General features: G+C 55.6%; 1 protein-coding gene across 1 annotated transcript; it reads left to right on the plus strand.

Moving 5' to 3' along the window:
- The first annotated feature begins 8,495 nt into the window (after positions 1 to 8,495).
- Positions 8,496 to 9,864, plus strand: SST (somatostatin). Its single transcript, XM_054205191.1, has 2 exons — positions 8,496 to 8,633; positions 9,652 to 9,864. The coding sequence occupies exons 1-2, from the start codon at positions 8,496 to 8,498 to the stop codon at positions 9,862 to 9,864; spliced, it is 351 nt and encodes a 116-aa protein (XP_054061166.1).
- The last annotated feature ends 321 nt before the right edge of the window (positions 9,865 to 10,185 follow it).

Raw genomic sequence — 10,185 nt, forward strand, 5'->3', positions numbered from 1 at the left:
AGCCCCGGCACAAGCTCTGGGCTTCGTGGATGGAAGGCGGGGCTGGCTGAAGCAGCCTTTTCCAGGGTGGAGTGAGGATGGTCCCTGAGGAAGACTCAGGCTGGCTGCTCTGCATCCTTGTGGGGACTGTCCCCCTATGCCACCTCCTTGCTACATTCCTCATTGGCAGGGAGTAGCCAGCAGAAATAGGGCAGAGCCTGGGAGAGACCTTTGCTGACCAGCCCAGGGCTGGTTCCAGATGGCCAGGGCAGTCACTCATATTTCCTGGAAACCGATGCAATTGCCAGAATTGCCCAGGGAAGAAGGCTGCCCACTCCTCCCCCAGTGCCTGGTGGGGGTGGGGGCTGCTGGTTTGTCTGCCCTTGTGCAATGGTTGGATGGAACAGGGTCTGTAGCCCCCTCCAGAAACCCACTGGCCGATAGCATCTCTGGGCTTCCAGCCATTGCACGATGGCTGCGGGCCAGAGCTGAGAAAGCCCAGCTTGAGGGAGTTCCCCTGCTCTCCCCCAGGAGGGAGAGGAGGTGTTTTGGTCCGTTTGGGTGGCTGTGGCAGAGCTTGGGGTGAAGCCGCAGGGTGACCAGCCCCTTGGGAAGCAGGGGTGCCCGGTATGCATGGAAGTGCTTTGTGCTCTGTGCTCTGCAAGCAACTCGGCAGCTCTTTGGTTTTCTGCAACTGGTGAGCCCTCACCAGCAAAGAGTGTCGTCCAAAAAGCTTCTCTGAATTACACAGGCAGGACCAGCTGCAACCAGCGCTGGTGTGGAGCAAAGCCACTGCTCAGCATGGCCTGGGGTGGGGTCTGAGCCACACAGGGCTTGTTTCATTTTTAGTTTAGTTTATTCATGGATAATTTTGGTGCAGAGCTTGGGGGGTGTGTGTGTGATTCACAGTGGGGGGACTTGGAAATGCCAGCTGGAAGGGGAGGGTTTGGCTGTTTGCGAGGTCAGGAGGGGCTGCATAAGGAGGAGCTGGAGGGGAAGAGGAGGATGGGCTTTTCGACACACAGCGGTGTGCGGTTCGACAGGACAGTGGTGGACATGAGCACTGCTTTGCAGGACCACCAGCTCCTCTGGCTTCTCTCCCAGTGGACCAGATCTGCTGGCACATGAAGAAACCCCCAGGAAACCGAGGGCTGATCTGGAGCCAGCCTCTCCCTCCTCCTGCTGTGTGATTTGGCTGGGCAGGGCAGCTGCCCGGCAGCCTGCAGCAGGTGCCCGCCTGCTGCAGGGCAGGCTTTTTGTGGGCTGACGTCCCCTTGGCCGCAAAAATGTCTCTTCACGTGCATCCTCCCGGGGCAGGAGCCTATTTCACACCCCCGCAGGTTGGTCCTACCCCACTGCCTGCTCAGCAGATCTGAGCCCAGCATGAGCCCTCCACAGTTTACTCGTGTTTGGCACAGGGTGGGAGTGAAAATGACAACAAACGGGTCATTGCCTGAGCATTGGGAATAGCAAAACCATGTTTTCCCACCTTGCTCCCTCGCTTGCTTCCCCTCTCCACCTCTCCCCGGTAGATTTTAATGTTTAGTAAAGCTGGTTATACTCAAGATGGGGTTTTGACACACATACTGTCCTCATTTGACACACATACTTAGGTTTCTCCCCTCTCTGTCGGAAGCTGCCTGTCTTTGAGCTCACTACCTCTCCGATTACTGCAGTTGTCACTTTTAGAAGTGGCTGGGCTGGGCTGTCAGCTCCGCTTGCCCCGGATGAGCAGGCTGCATAGCCGCGACCTCTATTTCCCATTGACTTGCTCAGCTGCATTTGAAAAATAAATACAGTCTTTTCCTGGATCATGGCTGTGTTTCCTCCTCTTGACAGATAATTTTATTTTTTTTTTTTTAAATGATGTCATGGCTTTTCCAGGCAGTTCAGCCGAAGCGATAGCAATCATTCCCGTACTATCCGCAGGGCAGAGGTCTGCGGGCATCTGGCACGGCCAGCTTTGCTCAGCACGGACGGTGTTTGCAGCGGTGAGGGAGCAGTCACATAAAAGGGCCCTACACGTGTTTTATGGCTGCGGAGCCCACAAACACCGAACTGACGCTGCCCGTGTCAGCGCCGCTGGGTTATTTGCCCTTTGAAAACCCAGCTCCAGATACGGGGTCTGACTCTTGCCGAGACACAGAAGAAAGGACACCACCAAGCCAATAAACTGGCTGCTTTCCATGAAGTTTCCCAGAATGTGTTTGAGCAGCTCTTTTGGTACCCATCTCCCCTTCCTCCCACGTAAAGACCTGCCCGATAGACGGGGATGTGGTTAAGTTTTCCTTTTCTTAAGGTTTCTTCTGCACTGAAAAAAAACCCTTGCCATGCTGCCAGCTCCTTTCCCATTTTACTTTTTAGGACAGCCTTTGGGAAAGCCTGTCAGAGAAATGGGGATTCAAGTTTCCCGGGGCTGAGCAGGGGATGCTGTGAACCCCTGTGCTGACCTTTCTGCACTCACCAACCCGCTCTCTAGCCTTTAGGCCTGGTTTTGGTGCCGAAAAACCTGTGCTGAGTGAAAAATGACACTAAAGTGTGGACGGTTTAAATGCAGGCAGCAAGGCCGTGACTTTCCAAAACGTTTGATGCGTGTATGAGCTCCGCGACATCGCCGAATCTTGCTTTCTCTGTATTCTGCCGGGTCTCCACGAGAGGGCAGGCGAAGACGGAGTTTAAGCAGGGAATAAATTAAAAAAAAAATAAATAATAAAATATATATATATATATATTGCAGCCCGACCTGGGACATCTGCTACTGTCAGGGAAAATCTTTCTATCATGTTTGCAGGCAGAAGGCAGGTCCTTGCCTGCAGCTTGTCCCCAGGGTCTCCCGACGTGGATCTGCTGTAGGGAATGACCAGCTGCAGCCCAAAGTGTCTGGGAGCTGCCTGGGAGCCGCCGCCAGCCCGCGGGCAGGATCCTGTGTCGCTGGGATGCAAGCTGCCTGTTTGAGGGGTTGGACCCAAGTGCCCATGGCCACCTGGAGCCTCCTGGACTGGCCTCTCTGAGAGGGGGACACTGGTACAGCCAGAGGGAAGGCCGGACCAAGCTCTTGCTGTGGAGATGGTGTTTATAGAGAAGAGTTATAGAAAGAAAGCAGAGCCCTCTGTTATTCCATGTTTTCCTGTGCTCACCCATCTGTATCCATCATCACTTGCCTTATGCTAGTAACTCCTTACATTATGGGCCAGCATCTGTTTGTACAGTCCCTAACACAGGCCCATCCATGGCTCCCAATAGTCACCACAGTAGTACGGGTAAATAGCCTGGTACTGCTCTTAGCTCGCCCTCTTCACCTTTGCTTCTGCACGTGTTTGTGCTGATCTTTCCCTTGCCTGACTTCCAGGGGGCTGCTTGCAGCCCTACGGATGCCATGGCAGCACCCTGGGAGGCTGAGACCGAGGACAAATCTCAGATAGCAGCAACAGAAATCCTAAATACAGCTCAGGCTCTTAGACAGAGATGTCAGAAAAATTAGGTAGCAGGATCCCCCTTCTGTGAACCGCCACAGTCTGGCTCCCATCCTTGCTACCTGCAGCAGAAATGCCAGAGGACTGTAATTAATGGAGAGTCTAATTCTTTTGGATTTGTGCCCAAGTTTTACTATAGAAACTGCATTTTACCCAGAAACCTCTCAGGACTGTTACAAATCCATGTACATTCCTGACACTGCCAGGCCTGTCCCAGCGACACACCGTACCAGTCAGTGGAATTTTCTCTCCCTTGTTGAGCTCTTGTTTCTCATTATCATTCAGGAATGACTGACTGTTCATCCTCTGCTCCTCTGTATCTCCCGGGGCAGCATCAGCCCTCCACAAGGAAGCTGCTCCGTTAGGGTTTTGGGAAGCTGCAAGAGCTGTGGTGGCTTCCTCACTGCCCCACAGCATGGGATGCATGTCCAGAGCCAGGATGAGGAATTCCACGGCCCTGTCTCCCAGACCACAGCTCCACCCTACCGGGTTGAGTGCTAGAATATAAGAAAAAGGCGGGGGTGTCCCTGCTGGCAAGGTAGTGATGCGTGGCAAAACTCTCCTGCTCGTGAAAGCAGAGCTGAGAAAGTCCAGAGAGCATTTTTGTAGGTGATAGCTGGGGAGGGAAGGTGTCACGAGAGCCGATCTTGCGGCCGTGGTGACAGCAGAGGGCACGCTTTGCTGGCACAGCGCTGAGCGAGCAGCCTGTGCACGCAGTCCCAGGCATTGCTGGGCTGCTCTGGATCTGCGGAGCAAGCTGGGAACGTGGGGGTAAGGAAGCAGTCACAGGAATTCAATACAATTCAATCGTCTGCAAAGCCACATGCCCCGCAGCGCTGCGGCAGAAAGAAAGGAACAGAATCGCCTTCGCTGCAGCCGAGCGGATGATGGATTTATCTGGCTGGCGAATGAGTGGGAAAAAATTCAGAGCACAGTGATCCCATAGAGGAGCTGGGGGAGGCGGAACTGGTAAATCAATCTGCAACTCTTTCGCCGCTCCATGCCTCTGCCAGAGTCATAAGGACGTCTGGAGGTCTGCCCTTACCTCGGAGACAGTCCGAAGACGTATGGAACAGATGGACTCCCTTTCTCCACTCCCTCATTGCTAGTTCCTTCATGGCAGCACAAGAGGGTGTTCTGAATCAAAGTGCATGTTTTCATTTTCATTTAAATTGTATTTTTCCTTTAGATTTTCTTTGAAATTAAACATCAAAACTTTTCAGCTGGAAATCAGAGTGATTGTCCCAAATTCTACCTGAGGTCACCTAGAATTTTGGTCCATTCGACATTTTATCCAGCACCAAGGCTCAGGCCTAGTGGGAAATCAGTCTCCTTTAAACAGGCTGAGATGTTTCTAGGGGCACTTTCCCAGCAAAGCCCTGGCTGTAGTCCTGCCTCCACCAGCCTCACAACCTCAGCTGAAGCCCAGGAAGAGAAAACCAGCCAAGGTGGGCATCAGAGTCCTCCTGAGGCTGCTCTGGCTCGTGAAACAAGTCATCTCCTGATGGGGTGCAGGACCAGAGAGCAGAAAATGAGCACATCCTTTCTTGCCAGATGAGTGTCTGAAATTCAGTGGGACAAATCCAAGACATGTCCCTGCAGTAATATTTTTCCTGTTGCTAGAGGACACCGATGTAATTTCTCCAGTCTCCCTCAGGCAGGCCGGAGCAGGGGGACAGACACTCAGCTCCAGTGCTGCACAGAAACGTGGAATCAGAGCCAACCTGGTCTTTCAAACCTTGTTCCCACATGGCTGGAAGACACACAGTAGCCAGAGTGACCATCGAAACCAGCGATCTGCAATGTGACTGAGGGTCTGTGCTTGCCTGGGACTACACTGTAGGGAGCACACCTCTCCAACTGCAGTGACATTCCTCCTAGCCCCAAGCCCGGTTGGGCTTTATTGCTGTGCAGCAGGTTGCCTTGCGCTGCCAGATGGTCAGGGAGGGTCGGCAGGGCAGGGTTGAGGTGGATAGATGTTAAAATGAAAAACAAAGGGTGGGTGAAGACAAGGGCTAGCAAGGAACAGCTCTGGTCTGAAAGTCTTTAGTAGGGCTGGACTCACGCACACTGAGGTGCTGCAGGTAGCCAGGGAAGAGTGGGGTGCCGAGCAGCCTGGATTTGGGCAGGACATCAAGAATGGCCTCACAAAACCCCGTAAGAACTCAAGTCTGATATTTTCCCCCATTTTACGCCAGCCTAACAATACCAGCCCTAAACACAAACCAGCCCTGCTGGCCCGCCCAGAGCCCATCCCTCTCAGACTGAGCTCTGCGCCTCTGCAAAATCCTGTTCAAACAGTCCTGCTGGCCCCACACAAAGTTGGTAGGAAATAAGAAAGTTGGGAAGGTTGCTCCTGCGCTGTGCCAACTCCTACAATTCCCATCTCCATGTTGGTGTACAGATGGGTCCTAACAGTGCCGAAATGCAGCACAGTTTTCCATCCCATGCAGCAGTCCAAGGCTGTACTCCAGCTCATTGCTATACCCTGGGAAATACAGATGCTGAACTGATCCCTGTGGCACATCAGTGCAGATCCAGAGCTGTGGCAGATCAAGGAGCTGGTAGCCATTCCTTCCCACTCGGGCGTGATGGGAGATCCCAGTGTCCCCTTCCCTTTGGGGTGACAAGCTGAATGGCAAATGGGTGCCAGGCCGGACAGTTGCCTGCTGTGTGAAGTGGCAGGGGACATTAGGTAACAGCTGATCTAGTTAAAGATGTCCCTGCTTACTGCAGGGGGGTTGGACTAGATGACCTTTAAAGGTCCCTTCCAACCCAACACATTCTATGATTCCATGATTCCAGTAGCCCCAGGGGAGTCTGAAATAACCCAGTGCTGCCTCCCACTTCCATTTCTGCTCCTCTCCAATACAGCACCCAAGCAGGCCGCTCTGCCCTGGGCTGTGGGAGCTGAGATGAGCTGATGGGGAGTTTGGGGCCCTTTGCAAAGCTGGTCCAGGCTGGCACTGCAAGCGTGGTACAGCTGGGTTGTGCTGTGCCAAGGAGGTCTCCCTTTGTAGCCTTGGGGCTACAAAAACAGTCTATTCCCAGTGCAAGTAAACTGGGAGAGCCCAGCTTGCTGCTACTGGCACAGCTGGGAGAAGTGGGGAAATTCCTGCTGCCGGGAGAAACCATCCCTAGGAAATCTCTCTTGAAGGCAGGCAAGAGGGCCAGGATAGGTTTAATGCCGTGGCATCTGCTGCCTTGGCCATTTGACATGCCCAGGACTGGCTCTGATTCTTTCGCTCCTGGTAGGAGGAGGGAGATGCTGGTCCAGCTGCCAGTACAGGGAAACAGTGGAGAGAGAAGCTGTGGGACTCATGGCCCTTGGAGCCAACCAGCTCCGTTGGCCCTGGCAGGAGGCTGTGTCCTATGCCCAAAATAAAGGAATGTGTCTGAACAGAGCAGGGGCAGACTCCTCTCTACCAGTTCCCCCAGAGCAACACCAGTGCTAGAAGACAGACAGGGTCCAAGGAGTGCAGAACTTGGCCTTGTTCAGGTCAGACAGATATCCACAAAAGTAGCACAAGTCAAATCAACACACAGGGTCACCTGGGCTACAAATGAAGGCTTCTTCTCTCATGGGTGTCATTCATTTTACACTATGATTTGAGGAGGACACAGAGGGTGAAGGTTACACCGGCAGCTGTCTGCACAAAGGAAGGGAGGCACCACCCAGGGAGGGCAGTCTCAGTTCAGCCCAGAGCTCTGTCTGGTCTGGATCCAACAACCAGCACCGATTCCTCTTGTTGGGCTGTAAAGCAGAGCAGGAACAGCTTGGTTCATGCTCCATGCTTCCAGACCAGTCTCAGCAAACCCAGCTAGCAGCACTGGGGTTGAAGTGGGGGGAGGCACATCAATTTGACATGAAATGAAACATCCTTTTGGAGATTACTGGAGATCTTTGTGCAGTACTTGGGCCCTTGTCTCCATGAGCCTTTGACTTTCCTCGTCTGTAAGCTGAGACAGGAGAGAGCCCCTGATATGCCTTTTCTGTGTGGTACCAGAACCCACCCCTCCCTTGCACATCCTGCTCTGCTCCTGCCACCTAGGAGATAGCTGAAGAGGCCCATCCTTTGAGATGACAGGGGCTTGCAGTAGCTTTGCCCAGTGTGGGCAACATCCAGCTCACGGGGACAGGCTGGAGGAGTGGGAGACACTGACCACCCCAGCGGGACAGGCACATCCCCATGGGGCCCAGCAGGTCCAACGACCCTGGGACAGAGACAGGGGTCCCTGCAGGCTCAGCCAGGGACCGATTTGTCACTGCTCCCCCGAGCTGCAGAGCTATGGCAGAGCTGGGGCACTCTCCCGGGAGGCTGCCGGCTGCCAGCGAAGCTGTCCCGACGGCCGGTGGAGCTGGCCGGGGCCGGGGACAGGGTCTGGGCAAGGACCGGTGCCGGCGAGTCCCACAGGGGCCGGGGAGGCAGACAGGACCCCCAGGGGCAGCTCAACATCCCCCACTGCCTGCTGGAGCCGGGGGCAAATCCACTCTTAAGGGGGGGACCCTTTCCAGCTCCCTGGACTCTGCAGCCGTTTCTTATCCGACGGGGCGGGAAGCCGCGCTAGGGCGAGAGGCTTTGGCACCGGGAATACTGGGGGGCTTAGCCCTGCAGCATGGGGCTTAGACCGGCGGGGTGGGCGGTGCACAGCCGGGACCCCCCCGGCGCGGCGGTGGGGGGCTTGTGGCTGGGGAGGAGGGAGCAGAGGAGCAGGGTCGGGGGCTCCGGAGGGGTGGTGATTTGGGGAGAGAACGCGCCGGGGGCGGCCGGAAGGGGGTACTCGGGGGGGCACCGTGGACGCTTAGCCGGCCCCGGGCAGAGCGGAGCATCCCCCGTCCCGACCCCCCCCTCTCCGCCCCGGTGCCGGGCACGGACCCACCCCCGGCGGCGTGGGGCGAGGGGGGCGCCCCCGCCTTGACGTCAGGAGAAGGGTTTATAAAGGCGGCGGGCGGCGAGGAGATCCCCAACGCCGGAGCCGAGCCGCAGCGGAGCCGTCAGCGCTTCCCCGCCGCCGCCTCTCCGCGCCCGACCCGCCGGCGAGATGCTGTCGTGCCGCCTCCAGTGCGCCCTGGCCCTGCTCTCCATCGCCCTGGCCCTCGGCACCGTCTCGGCCGCCCCCTCGGACCCGCGGCTCCGGCAGTTCCTGCAGAAGTCGCTGGCTGCCGCCGCCGGGAAGCAGGTGAGAGCCCCGCGACGGGGCGGGCACCCCTCGGGCACCCCGCTGGGCACCCCGACGGCCCTGATGCAGACCCCCGCTTCTCCGCTGCAGACCCCTGCTTCTCCTCCAGACACCCCACTGATTCCCGGTTGTAGACCCTCGGTTTCCCCTGCAGAGCCCCTGGCACTGCTGTTGCATACCCCCAGCTTGCCTCCCTACAGATGCCTCCAGTTCCCCACTAGGCATCCCAGTATCCTCAGTCCAGACCTCCAGCTCCTCACCAGACCTCCCCAGTGTCCCCGTTTCAGACCCTCAGTTGCTTGCTGCAGACCCAAAATCCCTGACAGATCCCTTGGTTCCCTGCCAGGGCTGAGCTGGTGACAGGTTGGGCAACTGGGGCAGGAAGGGGACGCATTCCTGCAGCCCAGCCCAGCTGGGTGCTGGCGGAGGATGAGGAGCAGCCATTGCCAGGGCAGAGGGCAGAGCCCCCAGTGAAGCTCTCCAGGGTTTCCCTGGGGTACTGAACCAAGGCAGCTTCCTGGGTGCAGCAGGAGGTTGTCCTTATCCATGCAAGGGGGCAGCCAGGGCTTGGAGGGACAAGAGAAAAAACAACCCCCAGTGAGAATGTGACCCGACTCAGCCTCTCAAGTGAGCTCCCCCAAAGACCTTTCCCTTGTCACTTCATCAGCATCTCTCAGCATCCTTACTGGGTCTGGCACAGTGTGCTTGGAGCAGTGGGGAAGGGAAGGTGATAGGGTACTCAGATGAGTTCATTCCCTGCCACAGCCAGGACAGTGGTCTCTTCCCCACACCAGGTAGATGTCAGCGCTTTTCTCCTCCGCTTTATTTCATAGGCATAGATCCTGCGTAGTAGCTGTCGGTCTGGGCTCTTTGGAAAGCTGGGGCTCCCCTTCTCCAGAGTCCTGCATGTCTCTAATCTGGGCACAAAAGTGCTTTAGAGGGACAGAGTGGTGAGCCCCCAGAAGCCAAGGACTAATGGTGGGCTCTCTCTCTCTCTTTCTCTCTCTTCTGCCCCAAGGAACTGGCCAAATACTTTTTGGCAGAACTGCTCTCAGAGCCAAGCCAGACAGAAAATGAAGCCCTGGAGTCTGAGGACTTGTCCCGAGGGGCTGAGCAGGACGAAGTGAGACTGGAGCTGGAGCGCTCGGCTAACTCAAACCCCGCTCTGGCACCCCGGGAACGCAAAGCGGGCTGCAAGAACTTCTTCTGGAAAACTTTCACATCCTGTTAGCTTTTGAAACCCACCTCTTCTCCCCATCCATCCCTGCCTTCTTCCTAGCCCCCCGCCCTGAGCAGAACCTTCACCACAAGAGGCGAAGACTGTAAATACACAATCCACGGTTATGGTGAAATTAAACAAACAAGGAAAATTTGAGTTTGATTTCCAGTTGTTTTAATAAAACTTTCTGTTCCAATTGTACACGATTTGCTTGAGTTGTGATTTCTGACTAGTTCTTTAATGACATGCACTCTGCAACTCTTTCAGATGTACTATTTTTAATTCTTTGTTGCAATAAAGTTTATGTTTCAAACAGTGATGCTGAGACTTGGT

This window comes from Rissa tridactyla, chromosome 6 (assembly GCF_028500815.1).
Source record: "Rissa tridactyla isolate bRisTri1 chromosome 6, bRisTri1.patW.cur.20221130, whole genome shotgun sequence".
Taxonomy (NCBI): Eukaryota; Metazoa; Chordata; class Aves; order Charadriiformes; family Laridae; genus Rissa; species Rissa tridactyla.

Bases quoted from the DNA above. Each gene is read 5' to 3' on its own strand.
- SST (XM_054205191.1), top strand. From the start codon at position 8,496: ATGCTGTCGTGCCGCCTCCAGTGCGCCCTGGCCCTGCTCTCCATCGCC. The intron at 8,634-9,651 runs GTGAGAGCCCCG...TTCTGCCCCAAG, and splicing joins CTGCCGCCGCCGGGAAGCAG to GAACTGGCCAAATACTTTTT.